Source organism: Idiotropiscis lumnitzeri, chromosome 2 (assembly GCF_059441095.1).
Source record: "Idiotropiscis lumnitzeri isolate Australia: NSW breed Sydney's pygmy pipehorse chromosome 2, RoL_Ilum_1.0, whole genome shotgun sequence".
In the NCBI taxonomy this organism is placed as follows: Eukaryota; Metazoa; Chordata; class Actinopteri; order Syngnathiformes; family Syngnathidae; genus Idiotropiscis; species Idiotropiscis lumnitzeri.
The window spans coordinates 104655-126859 of NC_142392.1; the positions used below are offsets into that span (position 1 = coordinate 104655).

A 22205-nucleotide genomic window follows, 5' to 3' on the forward strand; every position below is an offset into this window, starting at 1 on the left:
GAACAGCGTTTTAGAATGCGAATGTTTGTGTTTGAGGTATTTGTCATGACGCGTAATTGTGGCATAAATCGAACGCCCTTGGTGTGAGGGGGGGCAGGGGGGGGGGTTCTATTTGTGGCTGCAGCTGGACCATTTTGCAATTGGTGACCAACAGCGCTTTGTAGGTATTTGTGGCCACCAGATGGCACCATCAGCACTCTGTTGGTATCATATTTGTGGCCAGTAGGGGTGTGCTGGGGATTAGTAGGGGGTTAGAATTAGAATTAGAATTAGAAATCCCTTTATTGTCATTGTACTCAAGTGTGCAACTTAGCTGCTGGGATCTATCATGACACGTGGTGTCAATCGAGGCTCGAGGCAGGTCTGCCAAGAAGCTGCTTTTTGATGACTAAATATTGAAATGGAAGGATTAAAATGCTCCAAAATCACTCATCATGCCTCATTTTGTGGTAGTTTACGATGCTGTGTTTGACTGAAGCAGCCCAAAAGTCCCGTGCGTGACGGGCATGTGCGGTCTTTAATATGACGACGATGAGGTATATTTAAGATCACAATATCGCCACGATCGTTACATCCCGAATCGCGACTCGCCTATTCTGCGACCGTTGTTGAGCACCCGATTTATCGCAGACCAGACGCGGCGTTGAACACCTCCAACTAGTGCCAGAACACAGTTTGTCAAGAGTCAAGGTGCAGAACCGTTGGCGGTCAGAGTCTTACCTGTGTGGACGTCGCCGTGTGATTCCTGAACAACTTCAACCACATGGCAACTCTCAAAAGCGGAACCAAACATCGCATTCGGTGCTCGCCAGCATTTTTTCAGCTTGATGTCTCTGTCAACAAAATGGCCTCGTTCGACGGCGTGCATGGGCAAGCCCACCACAGGGCTCGGCAGGAACTCCGGATTAGCGTCCACCGTGGCTTCAAACGCCTAACTGACGATGAGAGCGATGGTCAGCGGCCCCGGAAGGTCCAACACCGACACTGGCGGGTCGGCGCTCGGTTCTGACATGGAAGATGGAATGAGCGAGCGCTACGGGCCTTGACGCCATTTCCTGTTTGCTTGAAACGGGACTCACCTCCTGTAGGGACACAAAGGTTCCCAACCTGCGAGGTCAGACAGGACATTCATCAGATTCTGCTGAGGTACAAAGGACATTCAGTCACACGTGAGCAAGTTTCAAGGAAGTGCCAAGTCTTAAGTTTCAAGCGTCAAGCACGTCTCACGGAAGGAAGTCGAGTGGTGGCGGGCGACGTTCTCGACACGTTCTCTTTCGGACGACTTCCCCGTCCGTCAGTGTCCGGGTCGATGAGCACGGCCGCCAGGTGCAGTTCGCATGAGGCATTGGATTCAGTTCCGCATGGCCAAAGAGCCCACAAAACCACAGAAAGCCAAAGAATCGGCAAGTCACAACCATTTGTCATCCATTTCCAATCGCTGATCATCTGTAAGAAAAAGCAGGAAGCAGGAAATGAGGAAAGAGTTCCTTCTCACCGCCGTTCCGAGTTCTGGAGGGGCCACGACCCGGAGTGTGAAAATACACACCGAGTGGCGTCTGGCAGCTGTCCAATCAGGCGACAGCATGGTGGCTCCTCGTTTGGATGACGCGCGAAGGCCTCGGTGAGCTCAGCGGTTCCGTGTCGAGCTCCTTCAGACGCAACAAACGTCGCCATCGCCATGGCAGCCCGGAGACGGACCGGCGCACCTGGAGGAAAGTGCGGGCCAAACGGGCGACGGACCGGACATGTCCCGGTGCCGTCGGGGTTCAGTTGGCGTTCCTCTGCACGAGTCCACCGAGAGACACTCGCAGCGGGACTGGAACAAACATTCCTTTCAGTCTTCACACACACCTGTTTGGACGCAGACGGCGTCATCATCAGCGGCTGAGCAGCCGGCATGTCGTCTCCATGGCAACGTCCTCGCATCCTCCCAAGCGCTTTTTATACTGAAACTCCGCTGACCATGCGTGTGCGCAACAAAGTGCTGACATCATCATTCAGGATCGTTTCAACCGAAAAGTTGCTGCATGCTTCACCCACAAACACCAACATTCAATGCGCATGTGCGTGCAGACACACCTGAGGTCTAAGTACGTTTGTGTGTGCGCGTGTGTGACAGGACATCCTGGATAGTTAATTCAAATCACCGCAGTAGTTTCCCTCTCCTCCAACATTGCGCACTCGCTTCCAAATCACCACAAAGCATTTGCATCGTTTCTGTTCAAGTTCAGGTGAGAACTAATATTTTTAATAATTGAATAATGACGAATCTGAAGATCATTGCCATCCCTTCATTGAAAACAGGACTTGATGTCTAACGGACAGCGCAGAAAATACAAAAAAAAAAAAAACTGAAGATGAGGCAGTTCTTGCTTCGGTTCGTAACATCTGTCAGATCATCTCCAGAAATGTTTGAAATAAAATCAGTTGTTTGGAAAAAAAAAATAAAAACAAAGCCGATCAGTCTGTTTTTATGTAATGTTGAGCAGCTGAAAATCGGAAGTTGGCCAATTTGAAATAAAAAAAAAAAAAAGGTTTAAAATAATGACCAATCCATTTGATTATCGATTAAATGATCAATAGTTGCATGTTTGATTTGAAACCATGCGACTATTTAGATATCTGAGACGTAAGGAAGCATTTTTTCGAGTTAGTAAAATTGCGAATTTATTTGGAAATGTCCAACATCCAAACGAGTCGTCGGCGGCTTTTCACTTGCAGGCGTGCGTGTCGCTCATGCTTTCGCATCGGCGACATCGGACGTAGCAGCACCACACGAACTTGCAGGCGCATCTGTGCACGTGGCGCTCCACGTGCGTGTTGTAGCCACGCCCGCAGCACAGCAGCTTGCATCCGTCCGGCCCCCCGGAAGTGCGGTTGCAGCGGCGCCCCCTGGTGCCCAACACGCCGCCGTGCCGGTCCTCCACGCAGTAGTTGGGCGACTTGTTGACGAAGACCAGCTGGTGCTTGTCCGGCGGCGAGCGCCCTTCCGTTTGCCCTCGCGCCTCTTTCCTCCTGAGGCGCACGCTGCGCTCGTAGCGCTCTTTCAAGTAGGCGCCCACGCGGCCGAACGGGGCCATCGTCCGCCAGCACGTCTTCACGGCGCACGAGCCCGAAACGCCGTGGCAGCGGCAGTCCGTCGACATGCTCGTCACCACCGCCTGCAAGAGGAGGAAGAGGACAAGAACCGACAAAGGAGAAAGTCAACGCAGTGACAAGAAGATTACAAAAGAAGGAAAAAGCCGAGATGGAAGGGGCCAGAACATTTCTAGAAGAACGAGAACATCTAAAAATTAGGGGACGGAAAAACGACAAAGAAACACTGGGAGTCGCCACTTCTCCAAGGCGACAGGCACTTCCGAATGCCCTGACGGTGCGAGAAGACGTTTGGCGTGTCGGATGTCGCCCCCAAGTTGACCAAAATAACACCTCGTGTTTTGCAATGCGTGAAACAGAAATCAGATCAGAGGTACTTTGCAGATTTAAGCTTGCGCTCTGACCGGAAAAAGGAATTTCCGCTGATGTTTTGTTCTTTCTTGTCACGAGAGCAACGCTTAGCTTCGCCTCATGATTGCGGTTTAGCGCACGCCAACGGGTTGGGAATGATGATGAGCGACGCGCTCATCCCTGATTCGCTCATCGCTACGGAAACATTTTACAGCAACCATCCAGGTCACCCGTGTAAAAATGAAAAAAGAAACGCATGTGTCGACAAGCCAGCCAATGAGACGAAGGTGCAAACTGAGGAAGGTGAAGAGAGGAGTGCATGTGCGTGCGTGCGTGCGTGCGTTTCGGACCTGCCTGCCGGCCTCGCTGTTAATCTGGTTCATCCGACGAAGGGCGTGCGCACGCGTCCCCGCCGAGGCGTTGACGCCGCCGTGTGCCAGGAAGCGCCGGCTGAACCAGGTCCCGTACTGGACGTGGTCCGAGCAGCCGCCCCAGTGCCAGTCCTCCCCCGCCGCCGCCGCCCCCTGTAGGCGGGCGTCGCAGCCGCACTCGCTCACGTTACCGTGGCTACAGAAGCGTGTGACGGCGTGCACCAGACCGGCCGCCATCACTGCGTACACGAACGCCGTTTCTTTGGTTCCTTCCGAGGGAGAAAAGAAATCAAAAATCAAACAGCCGACAGACAGCAGATTGGTCAATGTCGGGCGTGAACCCGGAGCGAGCCGCGAATCGTCATCCAATCGCTGCACCTCCTTCTGATGCGGACTTTCATATCAACGTCAAGTGAATCGGGAAGCGCTGGAGCTTCAAATTCAGTTTTTGCAGAGAATGAAAAATATACGCCTGTGTGCCACGTAGGCCCGGCAGGTTTCAGTGTGCCTATACGTGGGCCAATCAAAACTCACCGCTGGTCAGCTGGTGTCCGAAGACGACCGGGTCGCGGCCGGTGGAGCAGTTCCACCTCTCATGTAGGAACTGGTTCTGGCACTCGCCGACGGCCAGCCGGGCCGCGTCCATGATGCTGGGCGCCAGGAAGCTCCGCTTGCGGCAGACCTCGTGCTGCTCGGCGCTCAGAGGGAGCGAGTGGCAGCCGCCGTCCCGGGACCACCGCTCGCCTGGCCCGTCCACGCCCAAAAGCCTCCGGCGCAAAACACACACATATACATATATATATATATATATACACACACACACGTATATCAATATGCACATATAAATATACACATAAATATACACACACACACATACATATATATGTATATATATGACTAGATCTTAATTATTGAATTGAAAACTGAGTTATTGAAGAATTACATGAATTTTAAATGGAAAAATTCTGATTAGAATTAAACAATATCCCATTGTTGTTCCATAATTCAGTTTTCAATTCAAATATTCAAGTTAAAGCAATTAACATTCAAGTCGATAATATTCAGATTCAATTTCTAGTGGCACAAATATCAGCCCATACAAAGTGGCCAAGGCGTTTGCGAGCGTTCACAAACCAATTTTTCTTTCCATTTAACTTTTTTGTCTTGAAATGTTTATATATCCAATAAATCAATGGATCAAAATTGCCGCCGCCAATTTTAGGCTGGCCACTTTTTTATTCGTTTACATTCGTGTTCCCCTAAAAGCAACATCCAACTGGCTATGTTTTTTTTTCTCATTTTCAAGATCAATTTCTTGACTTCTTCGTTCAACTTGTTGGCTGCACGACTTCATTTGAATTTTTTTAAATTATCAGCAAAGTTTACAAATGAAAACATGCATTCCGGAGAAATACACGTTCGGCACTTCTCAAGCTTCAATAAATTCAAAAGCTCTTCAGCCCAAAAGTTAGTTTGAGGGCTACCATCTATTTTCGAACGCAATCTCAAAGGGGAAAAACTCGTTGGAAAATGATCGTTTCATTTATTGAGCGACGCTGGCACCATCGACGCCAAATTGGGAAACCCAATTCCGTTAATAGCCCGCAAAGAAGCTCGCATTTGTCTAGCAAAAGTGGAATTTACCTCCTCGGAAGAAGTCATTTCGTCTTTGGGATTGTTTGTTGTAATCCACGCGCCAAATTGCTAATCGAGTCACACGTGTGTTGACAAGCAAGCGTGCAACTGACGACATCGTTCGCAAAAGACCGCCACGTTTGCCTTCGAAGTCGCCTGGACGCCGAAATTGCGTCCTAAAAAATGGATTGGCGGGTACTCACATCCAGCTGGCCTGGCAGCACAACGGGCACACGCACAGCAGCACCGTCAGCGTGCATACGCGTCGCACCGGCACCGGCACCGGCTTCGGCTTCGTCTCCATAGCCGCAGTCCGTCAACGTGCGCGTCCGCGTACGGCGCGCGCCGCCGAGGAGATCCCGAAGGTGACGAAAGAGCCGCAGGAGAGCCGCCGCGCCGCTTGCGTAGTCGGCGCCGACCAGTGACGTCACAGCCCAACAGTAATTGGACGGAAATCAGCGGCCACGTGACGGTGGAGGTGCGTGGGGGTCAAAAGTCACCGGTCATAACCCGCACAGTCGATACAGTCACAAAAAGGCGTACTTGAATATTCGGGACAGATTCAAGAATGATGGCGCCAAAGTGGGAGTAGACATGCAAATGTGGACTCTGATCAGATCGGCAACACACACGCACAAAATCAGAAAGAGATGCAACTTGTAGAGAACAAAACAGAACAAAAACTTTCCAGTCAGATGTTTCTTCTGAAAAATATAACAGTGGCACCATGGCTAGATTTTGAAAAATGCAATCAAATTTCCACCACAAAGCGGAAGACGTGAAGGGAGCTTGCATCCGAGGAAAGCAGCTCCAAACAACTCCAGCGCGAGCCCCCCCTCGCCCAAAAGCAACCTTTGTCACCTGGCACAATGCTGTTGGTGTGGGTCGCCAAAATCCCCCCCCCCTTTCCCGCTCGCATGCCGCCTTAGCGATGGCGCCGTTTTGAGAAGCCAAACATTTGCAAGAAAACTTTTCCTCACATGCAAACAGACTCGTCCGTTTCACGATGCAAAATGCGTGAGCCGCCTTAAGGCCCGATTTGGGGACCCGTCGCATGAATGAGCGATGAGAGTTGCCAAAATGTTTGAATCCGCAGGCCCAAAATGCATCATCATCTTCCACACAAAGTCGCCATGTCGTCCTTTGGGAAAATAAATCCAATGGCATCCTTGGATTCTTCTGAACGCGGAAAAAAATGTGCCCGCCCCGTTCAAGACGTGGACAGGCGTGTGTTGTCGATGATGTCAAGTCCCGTTCAAAGACGAGGAAGAAAGTCATCGTTACGGATGATGGGCGGCCATGTTGGAGATGACTGACAGGTCCGGAAATATTGCAGACGTTTGCGTTCAGGCTGCGGGACACAAGCGGCTGAGCAGGATCTCGGAGTAGATCTGGTTGACGGGTCCTCTCACGTGATAGGACGGCGGCGGCGACGTGCGGGACGAGAGCCACGCGGACGCCGTTGTCGCTGGCGACTTCTCCACCTTGACAGCGTCGGTGAACAAGCGGCAAGTTTGGTGACTGCAATCTTCAAACACGGGCCAACTCCAAAGCCGCAAGCAGTTGGACCTCTTCCCGAATTTTTTTGAAATCAAGCCAAACAATCGAGCAATGCAACGAAACAAAAAACGTCACGTATTTGCTGTTCATCGGGACGAGCTGAAAGTCCAGACGACGGCAAGTTGTACGGGTGGGTGCCCGAAATCTCCACCAGCGGTTGAGTCGAATCAAACGCATTTCTAAGGCGGGGCATGCAGACGGATAAATGAAACAATCGGCCCGAGCAGGCTTGCCGAGGAAAGTGGGCGTGGCTCGCCAGGCGACAAGTCTGCCCGCATGTGAGCATTTGGCCGTAAGCTGTAGCCTACATCAGCTCCTCGCAAATGCGCGTGATTGTTTGTCCCGCCCAAAGAACAATGACCGAGTGCATCGCAACGCGCATCGCTTGCTCCGCCCAATTGTGTGCGCGCTCGTTTTTCTTTACCTGGTGGAAGTGACACGCACACGGTCCCTGCAGGAATTCCTTGTAGCGCCCCATGGTGACGGCCAGCGTGTCGATCACCTCGTAGCCCAGCCGCTCGGCGGCGGCCACGATGCGGCGGTTCTCTCCGGAAAGGTTCCGGATCTCCATCTGCGCAGAGCACACAAGCGGTTGCGGCGAGCGGCCGCCACGCAGAAGCAGACGACGCGGCGGCAACAAACCGGCGCGCGTGCTCGGATTCCGTCCGCCGCGAGGTGGAAACCCATCCCCAAAGACTTGATCGCCACCCGGACGCTCGACAGCGACGCTCTGAGGATGGCAGGAAGAAGACGGCATCGATGCGCCGCGTGCCGACCGGCGCTCGCTAACCGCTTACGCACCTGTCCAGGACCTCTCGCACCGTATGCAGGTGATTGGTCGTCAGCCACTGGACTCCGCCCACCACCAAGACGGTCCGCTTGGAGTTGACCAGAGGTCGAGACCTTTGAAATGCAAACGACGCGGCCTTGACAAAAAGCTTCCACGCTTGCATGCAGCATTTTTCAAATCTTAAAGTTTGGTTGATCTGCGATCTTGCCCCAAATTTTGGGCGGGAAACCAAACTTTTGTTCCTAATGTGTGTGGCGTGCGCCCAAGTCCGAGGTTAGCCGAGCAACGGCCGCTTGCGTGGCGGAGCATCATCGGCGCATGGAGCAGAAAGTGCAAAAGAACGCCCCAAAATCTTTGAGAAACTTTTGCGTGCGGAGAAGACACAACGAGTGACAACGGCGACCTTTCAAGCCAGTCGCGGGGGCAAAGAAACCAAACGGTGGACACGGCAAGCGAGTGCTGCGCTACCTGTGGAGCAGTCGCACCAGCGCCTGCCTGAAGGTGGGCCGCCGCCCCCGCTCCAGCCAGAACTGCGGGAAATACGAGTAGGCCACCCGCGTGCGGCCCCCGTTCACGTTGTCGTAGAGCAGCGTGCCGTGCGAGCGCTCCCACGCCGCCAGGCTGTAGTTGAGGCGCTCCGTCAAAAAGTACATCATGCCGCGATTGGTGGAGTCCCCCAGGAACAACAGCTGGCGGTGACGGAGCAATCAAGAGAGGGAAGGAGTGAGGCGGGACACAAACAGGAGCAAGGAAAAAAAAAGGAGAGGAGGAAGAAATGGAGGCAAGGGAGGACAGAACTATGTGGGGAAGGATAAAGGACGGACGGACGGACTCACGGATGGATGGCAGGAAGGGCTTGGAAGAAGGAAGGAAGAAAAGAAGGGAGGGAGTGTCATCGGTTCACCTTCCTCCCCGCCATGCATTCCCGTAGACGATCGGCGTCCACCGATGGGTGACGGCAACCATCTGGTTGCCAGGCAACCTCCCGCCAATCACACGTCCGGTTGTCAGAGCAGCTGAGACACGGCACCAGCCAGCGACCTTTAACCTCACACACAAATTTCATCATGCGCCAAACATCGGCCAGTGCCACATTTGCACAGTCCGGCTCAGCCAGCGTGCCGCCAAGTGGACGAGACGGGGCACCTGGGGCGTGTCCTGATGCGCAGGCCGGAAGTGACTCGGCAGACCCGGAAAAGGGCTCCAGGCCGCACGGAAGAGCCGGATCCACCACCAGGCCGCAGTCCTGAAACACGGAAAATGGGAAGGAAAAGTTGCTTTTGGATGTGTTTTCTTTTGACAGGTCAAACAAAACTCGTATTTAAAAAAACAACGCTCTGGTCACGCCGCAGGGTCAAGTCTGGCAAAGTGCCAACAGGTCTGGAAAACCAAATCAGGGAGTTTGCTGTTTTTTCAGAGAATGAAAATGAGGAAGGCAGCAAGACAGCAAGGAAGGAAGGAGGAGGTCAAGGCGCATTGCGGCTGTCTTCGTCGCTTGCCGTTGTCGAGTGAGTGTGGGGGTCAAAGGTCAACTCAACGCTGCGCCCCGGCCTGGGAGCCGCCGCGTCCGCAAGGACTTGAGAGATGGCCGCCACCTTGCACGCACGCACACGCGCCGCGCTGGGATGAGGCGGCGTCCGCTCTTTCTCTTTCTTGTTGGCCTTCAACATGGCGGCGACACATTCCGCACGCCGGCGCCGCACATCGCAACAAAGTGACACAAGAAAACTTAACAGGGATTTTCTTGTTCGTACCTGAGCTCGGCCAAGCCTTCAAACGACGCACGCGCGCGCGCGCACGTACGCACGCGCACTTTCTTGGCCGTGCCGAGCTCAGCCAACGGCGAACGCACAAGCGCACTCACGCTCATCTTGCCCAAATTCTCTTACGTGCGGTTCATGTGCATTTTGATCGCTGGAAAAATCATTGAAAAAGAAATCAAGGTCGCGTGGAAGGCAAATGAGGGCAAACTCGTCACCCTGGTGAGACCACGTGAAAAGGATGACGTCTCGCTGGGTTTTACAACGAGCCAAACACCGAACGCATTCCATTCATGACTCATGAATTATATTTCGAATTTTGCGTCATCTGTTCAACTGAGCGTGCGAGCGACTTTGGCTGAGGAGGCCGGCAGCATCCGGAAGAGAAAAAAAACAATCGTTGACGTCAAAAGTGCAACTTCAGCGAGGTAGGCAAGCGCGTCGTCACGCCGCCACGTCTGGATATCGCTGTCTCAAGTTTTCCTCAAGCACATTTGTGTTGGAGGCATTTCCATTTGTGTTTTAAATATCGGACATCTAGAAGCTGGCGCCTGTGTCTGAACCTGATGCGGTGACCACAGTCCTACGTTTTTCCATTTTGGAGCATGCAAGTGGAGCAAATCTGACAGTCTGGTGCGAGGGGAAAATCAGCTTTTGGCAGGAGAATTAATTCAACACGAGAAATGAAGGTAACGGAAGCAGGCAGCCGTCAGCTGACTCACTTGCACGAAGCCGCAGGTCACGTGATCTCCAAACATGGGAAGGCTGGGCGGGGCATCGCGGTGCATGTGGACGGTGTAGACGGCCAGCGTAGGCAGCGCCGGCGAGGAAGAGGAGGAGGAGGAGGAGGAGGCGGGCGCGTCTGTGAGCAGGATGTCCAAGCGGCCCGGGCCCAGGCCCACTGCGACCGCCGACACCCTGTGCACACCAAAGCGGGAACGCCTCAGAGCTGCTTTGCGAGTATTCGCATTTGAAAGAGAGCACACGTGTGAGAGCGGGCGTCATCAACGTGGTGCCCACGTCTGCCCCCAAAGACCAAATGAGTCGTTCCGAAAATAGTCACCAGTGATGGCGCACTGCGAGTTGCTCGCAATTTCGTCAACGTCAGCGCTCAAAACGGGAAGCACTGGCAGACATTTCGAGAATTAAACATTGCATTTTGCGATTGACAAGTTTCGAAAGTACAGTGAGAAATCTTTCAAATGATCAATAACCAGTGCTGTCACGAATCTTTTGAGAATCAATTTAACTATCGATGAGTCGGGTCATCGCCCCCACCCCTCCGCTTCATTTTGAGACAAAATGATTTGTCAAACATTTTTGTGATTGACTTTGTCAAACCTTTTTTTCAGCCTCTATAAAATATAATGACTGAAAATGATTTGAGCAAATCTGCGATTTCCAAAGTGTGGAGCAAACTCGCAGCTTCAAAAAGTGCACGCACGCGGGGAAAGTCTTACCAGGGGTGTGCCCGGCATGCTTCGCTAACTGTCTCTGCGCGCACGCGAAGCACCAGCGTGTCAAAGGTCACGTGGGCGTGGTACACTGTCACATGGGGGCTGAAGGCGGGGCTTAGCAATAGGGGCGGGGCAAAGTAGATCTGCCGGAGGCGGGGCTCCACGCACCGACCTGAGCAAAACACAGCTGACCAATGTTTTTGTCAAGTTGCAATCCAATACTACTTGATTTATAGAGTGCATTTCACCTGTTCGCTGATTGGCCGCGTCGGATGAGTTGCCTCTGTGGCACACGCACGCACACGCAAGTTTGTTAGACACACAATTGATGATGAGAGCCAGCAAGCAAGATTCACCTGCCGTTCTCATATTGGCGAACGATGGCCAGGAGGACGCCAGAAAGTCGAGAAACGGACCCACAGGACCATGACACACTGGGACATACCTGCAACACCACACGCACACACAAAGCAACTTCCTCATCAACACAGGCGTGCGGCTGTGTTTGTGTGTGTTTTTTGTGTGCGCCTGTTACGAGCTGAAAGGTTGATGCAGCCATGATGTGGCGGCGAAAGTTTTGCAGAAGCTGAAAGTCTTCATCTGACACACTGATGCCACTCGTCTCCTCAAAGACGTCATGCTGACATAGCGGAGGGAGAAACTTGTCATCGGTCTCGACTCACAAAGCGCGTGTCACCTGACCTCACCTGAGCATCGTCATTGGCCACCTCGGAGGAAAACAGCAAGTCCAGCGTGTCCTCCAGGATGACGTCACGAGTCACCTGTCTCTCAAGCTGCTCGTCACTTAGAGCCCCGAGAAACAAACCTGCCTCTACCTGAACACGCGCGAGCACACACAAATTCACTTCAGACCATCAGAAGAAAGGAGAGAGTTTAGCCAAAGCAAACGCTGACCTCTAGCGGATGTTTATGTGCATTGCAACTCAACTGAAGTGTGTGCGTGGGAGTGGGTGTGCGCGTGTACGTACTCGCGGCCTTGCAATTGTGCGCATACATGTCTATGCACGGTCGTGTTAATGTGTGTCCGTGCGTGTACCAGTGGGCATGCTTGCATCACAGACTGAGCAGCAGCCATTCAACTCTCCAATCTTTTCAAAATAAGAGCATCTTGTTGTCAAAAGAATCATGAAAAAGCAATGGCAACTTCCTGTTTCCTGCCGTACCTGCGTCACAAGGGGCGTGATGGTGCCGCTGAAGTTCAGGGTGAAAGTAAGCAGTTGGTAACACGATACACACCTGAAATACACACACTTGTCATTCACGCACATACGCAGGCAGGCATGCCCGTCGATCATCACCTGTTGGGGTTTGCTGCCTTCTCATTGGCAGCCGCCAGCACGTGACCTATGACCCTCTTGGCCTGCTCCAGTGCAGCAGGAGGTAGGAAGTGTCTTATCTGCGAGCATATGAGGGCCGTGACCAGCAGGGCGGCAGCAGAGAGCAGCAGAGCGCGACAATCACCCACCTGTGCGGCTCTCGAAGCCTGCTTAGTCGTCACCAGGCCAATGTTGTGCAGAAAGCAGCTCAGAGGCCTCAGCGAGGTAACCAACACGAAAATGTTCACCACAGAAGCTGGGCCAGCAGGAGGAGCTTCTCCACTGTCACATGACACACCAACAACTGACGATGCACGCACGCACGCACGCACGCACGCACTGAGTCACACGCACACACCTGTCAGTGGGGAGCGGCTGGCGAGGTGCAGACTGGCTGTGATTGGCAGGCGTGTGAGCAGGCGACATGGTGAGTAATTCTTCTGTTGAGGATAACACACACACAAAAAAAATCCTCAGCCGTTGCAAGGACAGACGCCAGCGCAGCATATTTCGCAGAGTGAGACATCACTCTCCCTCCCCATCGCATCTTTGATTGTGATGTCAGAAGACAAAAGTCAACCAGTGTCATTCGAAAAATGTCACCTGTCAGCACAGCAGACAGCGCCTCCACCAGGCCAGGCAGTAGGTTGACCTGACACACAAACACACGAGCACATGCACGTGACAACAGGGAGGCGGGCTGTGATTGGCCGGTGTGCATCAGGTGACCTCACCCTCTGATGTGAGTGGAGGTGCGAGAAGGCCATTTTCCTCAGACAATTTGTGTCCTGCGAGCTCACGCACACCAACAAGCTCCACAGGCCTCCTCCTGTAACCACGGAAACAGATCGCAGATTGGACAAAAGCTTTTGCCAGCTTGGCTTAATTGGGGGACACTTTCGCTGTCGTTATCTGAAGCAAAAAGCAAACGTGATCACAGATGACTTTTGGGCCAAGTCAAAGTGTCGAAAGAAAATGTTTTGCGCTCTTTATTTCCTGCGAAAAAGAAAGATTGCAGCGAGCCAAAACAGGAAGCAGCTTGTCCAAACAAGAGCACAAACTGAAGGTGGGAACATGTGGAAACAATTTGGGAACATCCGGAGCGCTTGCACTTCTGGCAACTGTTTCCATGACAACACCTCGTTGCCATTTGCTCAAAATTGCTACCATTTGGAAAGATTTCATCTGTTTGTAAGCCCGTGAAATAGTTGCTTTCACACATGGTGTGATTTATTTTTTTATATTTCTTGAATTGAGATGTCAGCGTTGATGTCAATGCTTGTTTGGTTGGTTGTCGATATGTGTCCTGCAATTTGGCTGGCGACCAATCCAGGACTGCAAGTGATTGTGAGGTCACCATGGGGGTCAGGTGCAAAAGGAAAAGCAAGTTACCGTGCTGGTGCTTGGGGTCGGCGTGCACGCGCGTCTGCACGTGGAAGTGAAGGCGCGTCAGAACTCGCTGGTACAGTTGCACCTCGCTGTCACTCATCTCCCGGCGACCAATCACCAGCACGGCCCTCCGCTGCTCACTGCCAGTTGCGGGAGACCACTGAACAAAACGACAACAGGGATGTTTATCATGTTAGCCGAATAGCTAGCTAGCTGTCAATCAGAGGGGGAAAGACCAACAATGACAGAGCGAACGCCCCCCCCCACTTCAGTTGCTTGTTAAACGTCACACGAGAGGCAGCCTCACACAACAGCTACAAAAACACAATAACACACTGCAACACTTTCGAATTGTGCACTAAGAACGACAAAATAATGCAAGAAATTGAAGTTACCTCAAGGAGACAAAATAGAAGCAACTGATGCTCATATTTGGCATCAGAGATGGCTTGTGTGGCCCTAAATGTTTTGATTTTTTGTTTGCTTGTTTTTTTTGTTTTGTTTTTTAACACCACTTCAAAAAAAAGGTCTGTGTTTTTTTCCCCTTGAAACATCAACTTTTTGAGATAGAAGTTTGACCTTTCCGGAAAAAATCTTTATTTATGCATGATTGTGAGATGAGGAAAAGATTTTAAGAGAAAAACGAGGACAAAAATTACATTGGAAAAGTTTAGTTGGATTAAAAAAAATAATTAAACGTGCCAATATCGTCATTGCAATCATTTTTTTTTAAATCCTGAAGTGAGATGTGCTGGTTCGTTGAAAGGAACTCATTAGAAAGCGTCCAGCGGAAACGGACATGTGATTTCCGAGATTGACGTCGGATTACGTCTGAATCCGGTGCAACCGATCCAATGAGTTACTTGCATTTGAGTGGCACAAATAAGTGCTGACGTCACAACAATCACTGGCACCTTTTACTCTGTGGATATTTGAACCCACTGAACTAAAAGCTAAAGTTGAAATAAGATGACTTTTCTACGTCATCTGCTCACGTGACTTTTCTTGGCGTTCACGTCGTCACTTGTTAAAATATCAACTTTGGAGACTTGAGTGCTTTTTGTTTTCCTCACCTGCAAACTGCTCAAGGCGGCGCTCAACTTGCGTCCGTCGGGTGGCAGCGGCCGGTTGTGCTCGTGCTGTGCCGAGCTGCTCTCGGTGTTGGCGGGGCCGGTCCCGGGAAGGCTCCGGTAGAAGACAAAAGCCGCCGCGCCGAGCAGGACCAACAGCGGGCCAGAAACGGTTCGGCGGCGGCGGCCAAGTATTTTCATCTCCTCTTCCTCCGCTCGGACGTCATCTTGACACTTTTTGGGGCGTGAAATGAGCACGCGTGCAGATCGCGCAACACGGCCACGGTGTGACGTCAGCGGGCGGACCGCATCCACAAAAAGTTGTGCGTGGCAGATGGAACGTTTCCTCTTCCTTTTCTTCTGGGGTGGAGGAAAGTTGTTTTTTTTTAGGGGGTGGGCGCACTCCTCCTCCCACTGACGAATATTTGTGTAACCAGACGGTCACGCGCACACGAAGACCTCAAAGACGCGCAAATAGTTGACGAGGGGGCGGGGTCAAAGTCACGGGACTGATCAGAGGCAAAGAAAAGATAGACCATCTGAAAATTTTATTGTTGTTAAAAACAACACCAGCTGACGGCATTTGATGTTTGCGCTGCGTCGTCTACTTGTGTCTGCTACCGCGTCGCTTCATGGCGGCCGTGCACTGAGGACAGTACCACTTCCCTTTGGGGGCTTCGCTCAGACCGACACAGCCGTAGTGGAACCACTCGATGGGACACTGTGGACGCAACGCACGCACGCGCGCGCGCACACGTTACAGCAAAAAAGTTCATGTAGCGAGACAAGCAAGCGCACAAATTAACTTTTCATTTGCAATTAGGCCTCATGTAGGCTTTGCAATAGTGATGCAGCCATTCGGATAAAAAACAAACAAAAAAAAAAAATCACAGCTGCAGGAGGCGTTCACATTAGTCGGCATTTACGAGGAGAGCAGCAGAGGAAGTTGAAAACGCTCGTGGATCACTTAGGTGGCACGCACGTATGGTAACATTTTGGCAAGTTGGGATGGAACGAGTCCTCCAATTAATGATATCAAATATTTGATTTCCATTCAGACAGAAAAGTCAAGGAAGTTGCAAAGATACTCAACGAACGTCCACAAAGGCGAACGTCAAAGGAAAGCAAATAAAACCTTGAGTCTTTAACTTTGAAGAGTTGCGGCGGCTAACTTGACTTCCATTTTCGACGTTTTCATTGACAGGACATAGTTGCCGTGCCAAAAATCAGATTGAGTCGCGAACTTAGGATGCTAACAAAGCGTACGTTGCTTCATGACACGGCACAAGTGTCGGGGTTCGTGGCTCGACGCCGTTAGCATGAGCAAAAGTCCCACTGAAGGTTTTTTTTTCTTCTTTGTTTCAATATTGTGGACCAACATGACTTTGTACTTTCCACGTTTAAAAGAATGCAATATGCCTTGAATTGCGCTTTGCTGTCTTTTTCATTCAGAAAAAAGTCTTACATTATTTTATCAAAGCACTTTTGCTCATTAAATAATTTTAAGAAAACATTCAGTTCAAAATGTCCAACAGGACACTTTATTATTTTATACACTTGTTCTGAAATCCTTCACGGCCATATTAGACATTAGGAGGCAAAAGCGTTTTATTAAATAAACTAAGACAAAGGTCTCTAGTTTTTTTTGCGGATGTGAAAAACGCTCCGCTCCACGCCTCATAGTCTGCGATCTGTCGCACCACTCGGTCTCGAAGCACTTTTCATGAGCGCAACTACTTTTCAGCAGTCGCTGACGATTTGCATCGAGTTTTCTCGAGTTACTGACTGTTGGCAAAATCGTTATGGTGGGGTGCCTACGTCCATCACGAGTTCCATTCAGTTGGAGACGGTCTGCAACTGTTGTGTTTTCTGTGACTAGATTTCATTCGTTGCAGATTGCCTGCAACTAGATGTCATGAGGTGGCAACGCTAGCAACAACTTTTCACAAGTTGCCAACTGTCAACAACTCACCGGGGGCTTGTCCACCACCCTAACTTTATTTAGAAGCATCCATTATCTATCTTGGTACTTAAACTAGCCAAGCAAAAACGTTCCCTGAGCATCCAAGCCAGACGGCAACCAGCCACATCTTGTTTGGCGTCTGCGACCGACCAATGAAAGCACTTGCTAATGCCAGAAAGTCATTCCAGACAACGCGACTGCGTGTGTTACTTACGTCCGTGTTGTCGCAGCCCACCATCTCCCCGTACGACACCTGCAATCAATTCATCAGTCAGCGAGCGAGTGAGTGACGGGGTCATCTCAAGTGGTGAAGCGGACGAGCCGCGGCACAACCTGGTTGCAGATGCAGTAGCGCGGCTCGTTGGGGTCATACGTCCAGTCCACTTGGCCGCTGGCCTCGGCTTCGGGCAGCACGGACGCCTGCTGGGAAAGTTCTTGAGCCAACGCGGATGACGACGAGCACGACGACAGTGAGGACGAAGATGAAGACGAAGAAGACTGATGGTTGGAAGACTTCACGCTGCTTCTGGAAAAACACAAAGAAAACAAAAAGAGTCCCGGTATCAGGAGTGTCGCCAAAAGAGCGCAAAAGCAGAGGACAAATTGTTTCGGACGCCTTCCGAGGTGTCAAAAACGAGCGCCATAATTCACGCGAGTCCTTCTCACCAAAGCAATGGCCGCTCATGTTTCAAGAGGCATCTTCAGTCAAGCCGAATGTTTGTCGCGAGGTGGACCTCGGCTACGTTGCAACAACAACATGACTCGCTCTCGCTACATCCCCTATCCTTTGCAATAAGGGGGCGGGGAGTCCACTGGAGTATCAGCAACACTTGGTCGCTACCTGACAAATTTTGTCTACTGCAGGAGCGCTCTGGCATGTAATCAGACCAATACACCATCAAAAAAAAAAATCAAATAAATGCCTTCCGCCCGCTGCACACCGAGTGACGCAGCAAAAACCGAACCGAACCGTGTGCCAGATTTGTCAACTCGGCTTCAGTAAAGGTAAGGATGGATCCAAATGTCAACGTGGTCTTCAAATCCTTCCATTTTGAAGTACCAAAAAGTACGGATATCGCCGCTTTCTCTTACTTGGACTTGCGGCCTCGAGAATCCGAGTTGACGACGACGGTGGCGGCTGCAGCGGCGGTGGCGACGGCCGGGGCCAGCGTTTGCGTCAGCGTGGATGCCAACGCGGAAGACGGATACGGAGACGCCTCGCGGGACAGGGAGAAGTCTCGGCTCAGCTGAAAGTCGTTGTTCTTGATAGCCTCGTAGCTCGCCTTCAGGCTGGATGTCCGCCGACCCTCCTTCATCTGGCATCATCATCATCATCATGTCTCTCAAAACCTTTTGGGGTTGCCTCATAATTCAAATACCAAGTCAACAATGACAATAAAAGGTATCCTGATTCTGATTCTAAATGGACAGGAACTAAAAAAATTGTATGCATTGGAGAAATAAAATGGAAATTAAAGCTGCGATCATCCATTGATTCCTGGGGTTGTGGTATTGAAATTGTTTGCTAATGCATTCATTGTTTCGGGACATAGTTGGTCTCCAAATTGTCCAAATGTTCCAATTTCAGCCTCTCAACACAAAATGAAAGCAAAGTGAGCCATCAAAATAAGACGATGCTTTCACTTTGGAAATGAAAAAAAAAAAAATCAACTCCCTTTTTGCAAAATTTCGGCCGGATTTCCAGGTCAAAGTAGGGACGAACTCATCATCAATTGATGCTTGCGCATTGTCAATTTCAAATAATGTCCTGTTTTTCAATAAAGGGACTGTGATTAAAAAAAATATTTTAAAACTCATTGACTGACGGATTAATAATTAATCATCATCATTAGTTGCAGCCCGAATTCCAATTGCATTTTTTAATGCAAAATGACCTCTTTGAAGATAATATTCTTCCTAGTTCAAGACGGGAAGAAAGTTTTGTGCTTTGCATTTTGCAAACCTAACCTGAGCGGTGGCCTGCACGGCCTGGGCGGCGGCCATGCTGATGGCACCAGCGCCGGCGGTGGGTCCGGCGGGCAGAGAACTCAGGCCGTACGAGGTCAAAGGTTGCGAAGAGTTGACGCCGTAGACGTTGTTGGTGGCAGATGACGACGTCGTCGTCGTCATGCTGTTGCTACGACAACCTGCACCAGATATGATGAGCGGGTGAGAGCTGCTGCCCATGTGGCGTGTCTGTTGCCATTGACTAGCATGCGTGTCGAAGCCGTGTGCACCAATTTCGACTTTTCTGTCAGCATGTGTGTGTGTGTGGGAGCGCGTTGGTGTGTCTGCCGAGCGACTGTTCGCATGTGCACGGGTGCTGTTGAGTCTGGTGGCGTGATTGAGTACATATGAGATGGCGTGTCGTGACGTTCGCGTTGGCAAATTTGTGGGCCTGCGCGCTGCCGTGTGCGTGCATACCTGGCGTGTTCTCCTTGCAGGCGTCTGACGTCAACGTGGACAGCAACGCTTCGGACTTGAACTTCTTCTCTGGGACGTGTTCTGTCGTGTGGTGCGTCGAAGCACTGTACCTTCTCTCTATCGCCAAGGAAACTAACATGAGCACATCAAGAAGATGACGACACCGAGGACACGCTCGACATGTCGCTCAACTCACTCTCTGCAGTAGCGTGCGAGTGGACGTGATGGTTGTTTACGGGTTGAGATGGGCTGTCCATCTCCAGCGAGCCTGCGGGACGAGCACATGGGAAGTGACAGGACGCAGGCGGCAAGCTCGCGCCTCGGCGGCAAGCGCTGACTCACGTCTCTCCAGGATCTCAGTGATGCCGGCATTGTCTGCCTCCAGCTCCATCTTGAACTTGGCCAGCTCCTGGTCCAGCTTGCGCAGGTGCCGGTCCACCTGAGCACAGTATGGCGGGATGGATATCGAGTGGCCAGCAGTCAACGACACGTCACCCTCTCGCACTTCCAACCGAATGCACACTTGGTGATTTCCTGAGCACGCGACTGGCAGAAAGAACTCACCAGATCATAAATCTGATTGGCCAGTTGCACTTTTTCATCTGCATCTTCCAGAGCTTTGTAGTAATCCTGAACATAAACACAATCACCGCACAGTCAAAATGAGACGTCCTTAATCACACTCTCGTCCAATCATACGCACGCCATGCATCAATGAATCATCAGGTTCCCAAAAATGAACACATTTCTAGACTTCATATCTCGACGGCTCGCATCACAATTCAATGCAGTCATAGAAAAATGGTAATTAGGGCAGTCACAAACGAAACTTTAGAATCCATCCCAACGATTATTACTCGAGTAATCGCCACCTCAATCACACACAACCCTCACTTGCTAGTGAGCACGCCACATTATTTCATCCTGATGAATAGTATTTTCACTCACTTTGAAATTAGAGCCTATTAGAGACCAAAATCAAGCCAACTTTGTTTTGGGGACAGAACAGGCTCATTGCAGTTGTATTCATCTGATGGGACAGCAACTCCATTTGCAAACGAGGCCAAAGAACGAATGAATTATATACATTAAAAAAAAAAACACCTGACCTTCTTGATGACCTCCATCTGCTCCTCTCTCCACTCAGGTTTGTTCTTCTTGGCGTTGACAAAGAAGTCCAGGACCTTCTGCTCCAGCTGGTCTGTGGCATCTGAATGCGTCAGCAAAAAAATAAAAACATTGATCAGGTTCTGTTTCAAATGAACACTCATCATGACATTGTGTTAAGTTACGGCACAGCCTTAACCACTTTTGGCTTCATTAGCGTAAGTAAGCGCCGTTTGCCTCAGTCCATCTTTAAAAGACGTTTTTATTTTTATTCTTTTGGTTCCACAGATGCCTCGGCATTGTTTGAAGAACGGAGAGATGTTCTTCATTTATTGCTTCAACCGTCTTTCTTTTTGTGTGACTTGATGTACAACACTTTGTACGCAGTTGCGGTTATCAAGTTCGGAGTCAGCGTCCTCCACTCGCTTTGGAGTATCCTCGATTAGTTTTTTCCTCGGCTCTACCTCTACTATTTCCCCGTCTGTTTTAACTGTCTCGTTGTTCATTATGGTACCACTACTAGTTTTGTCATCATTTCCTCTCCTCTTTCCTGACGAAAAAAATGCGGGCATCCTCCTCCAGCACGCGTCTGTTTGCGTCTCCAAAGCACACAACACGGCAGCTCTGACTAGCGTCCAACAAACCGAGTTGAGGCCAAATGTGTGCTCGGTGCGTTCGGACGTACTTTGGACCTGCAGGTCCATCTCTCTCATTTCCGTAAACCTGTCGCGGAGATCCATGGGAAGCTGCTCGATCACTGAAAGGAGGAAAGAGGAAAAAAGGTGGGGGGTGTTAACCGTGCTAGCTCGGCTAGGCTAACAGTCGGACGCAAACAAGGCGGCCGAGGGGGCACATTTCTTGGCCAAATCGCTCGCTGGGCGCCTTGACCGCCCCAAAATGATCTTATACTCACTCTCGAGATAATCTTCCAGATACAACATATCGCCAAAAAGGTGTTTGAACGCGTTTCTGCACACAAATTATTTCTTTCAAAATGGCGCCTTCTTCTTCTGCTTCTCCTGGAGTTGCTTCTTCTTCTTCTTAATTTTAAACGCACACCAAGCGCAGCCATACGCGTTTACTGCCCCGCGTGGTGAAAAAGAGTTATGACAACTAATGTCATCCGCCCATTTTCCTTTTCCTTTCGACGGCTTGGGCGGGGGTGTCACTATTCCGGTTGCCCTCAGTAAGCCGTCATGACTGGCGGAAAAAAATATATACATTTATAATCATCGCATGTATTCAGATGATGCTATACCCGGGCTAGCGTGTGACAGCTCCCCCAGCATTGCATATTCTAAAATATTTTCTCTCGATGTATCGGTCAAACCCTCCCTAACAATAACCCTGGTGCCTTCCCTGTATGCATTTACCTTATTTTTGACAGAGATTTCATATGGAACTAGGACTTTTGCTTCTGTTCTGAAAAAGACAAATAACGTACAAGCATGTACTGATTTGCCTTTCTAAGATACCCTTTTTTTAATTATTGCTTACATGTTCAAAATGAAACTTTCGATTACGTGTTCAGTTGGGGACAGTGTACGTCAACAAAAAAGATCAATAAAGACAAGCACAAAATCCAAATTGCGCCTAAATAAACGTTTAAAAAGCAGACCGTTCTTTAAAAAGCGGATTACAATGTTTAAACCACTGTAAAATTTGTGCATTTAATTCAGTTTTTTTTTTCATACCACAAAAGAGCAAGAGCCACATTGATTAGGGAATCAGGCAAAGAAGCTCTCTAGTATCTCGGGCTTTGTGAACTCACAAATAACACGAGAATTCAGTTTGCAGGCAAGGTGAATGTATTTTTGTTTTTTATTTTCTCACCAGAAAGTCCATGAGGGAGTCGAGGAGGAAGGAGATTGACGAAGATGCAAGAACGGAGGAGG

The 22205-nt window shown here is 50.4% G+C and overlaps 3 protein-coding genes across 7 annotated transcripts; all 3 read right to left on the reverse strand.

Annotated features, from left to right (window-relative positions):
- Positions 1-2205: 2205 nt before the first annotated feature.
- Positions 2206-5945, reverse strand: wnt16 (wingless-type MMTV integration site family, member 16). The gene is made up of 4 exons (XM_088285019.1): positions 5657-5945; positions 4353-4585; positions 3798-4087; positions 2206-3161 (listed from the first exon to the last, which is right to left on the reverse strand). The coding sequence occupies exons 1-4, from the start codon at positions 5755-5757 to the stop codon at positions 2712-2714; spliced, it is 1074 nt and encodes a 357-aa protein (XP_088141145.1). The 5' UTR covers positions 5758-5945; the 3' UTR covers positions 2206-2711.
- Positions 5946-6137: 192 nt separating this feature from the next.
- Positions 6138-15211, reverse strand: cped1 (cadherin-like and PC-esterase domain containing 1). 5 transcript variants are annotated; one of them, XM_088284979.1, is made up of 20 exons: positions 14820-15211; positions 13750-13906; positions 13092-13186; positions 12961-13009; positions 12716-12797; positions 12507-12639; positions 12340-12437; positions 12205-12277; positions 11728-11856; positions 11556-11660; positions 11377-11465; positions 11269-11303; positions 11024-11192; positions 10286-10481; positions 8708-9049; positions 8272-8492; positions 7815-7916; positions 7656-7743; positions 7438-7584; positions 6138-6937 (listed from the first exon to the last, which is right to left on the reverse strand). In XM_088284979.1, exons 1-20 carry the CDS (start codon positions 15015-15017, stop codon positions 6800-6802), a joined length of 2646 nt encoding a protein of 881 aa, XP_088141105.1. In that variant the 5' UTR covers positions 15018-15211; the 3' UTR covers positions 6138-6799. The 5 variants fall into 5 exon arrangements, with proteins under 5 accessions (XP_088141105.1, XP_088141095.1, XP_088141116.1 ...); XM_088284969.1 differs by having other exon boundaries at positions 11024-11207; XM_088284990.1 differs by having other exon boundaries at positions 8708-8844; positions 8950-9049; positions 11024-11207; positions 11377-11660.
- Positions 15212-15349: 138 nt separating this feature from the next.
- ing3 (inhibitor of growth family, member 3) lies at positions 15350-21393 on the reverse strand. Its single transcript, XM_088285006.1, has 12 exons — positions 21224-21393; positions 20996-21067; positions 20313-20413; positions 19768-19833; positions 19546-19642; positions 19400-19471; positions 19204-19320; positions 18748-18926; positions 17872-18095; positions 17113-17305; positions 16994-17032; positions 15350-15537 (listed from the first exon to the last, which is right to left on the reverse strand). The coding sequence occupies exons 1-12, from the start codon at positions 21249-21251 to the stop codon at positions 15421-15423; spliced, it is 1305 nt and encodes a 434-aa protein (XP_088141132.1). The 5' UTR covers positions 21252-21393; the 3' UTR covers positions 15350-15420.
- Positions 21394-22205: the final 812 nt, after the last annotated feature.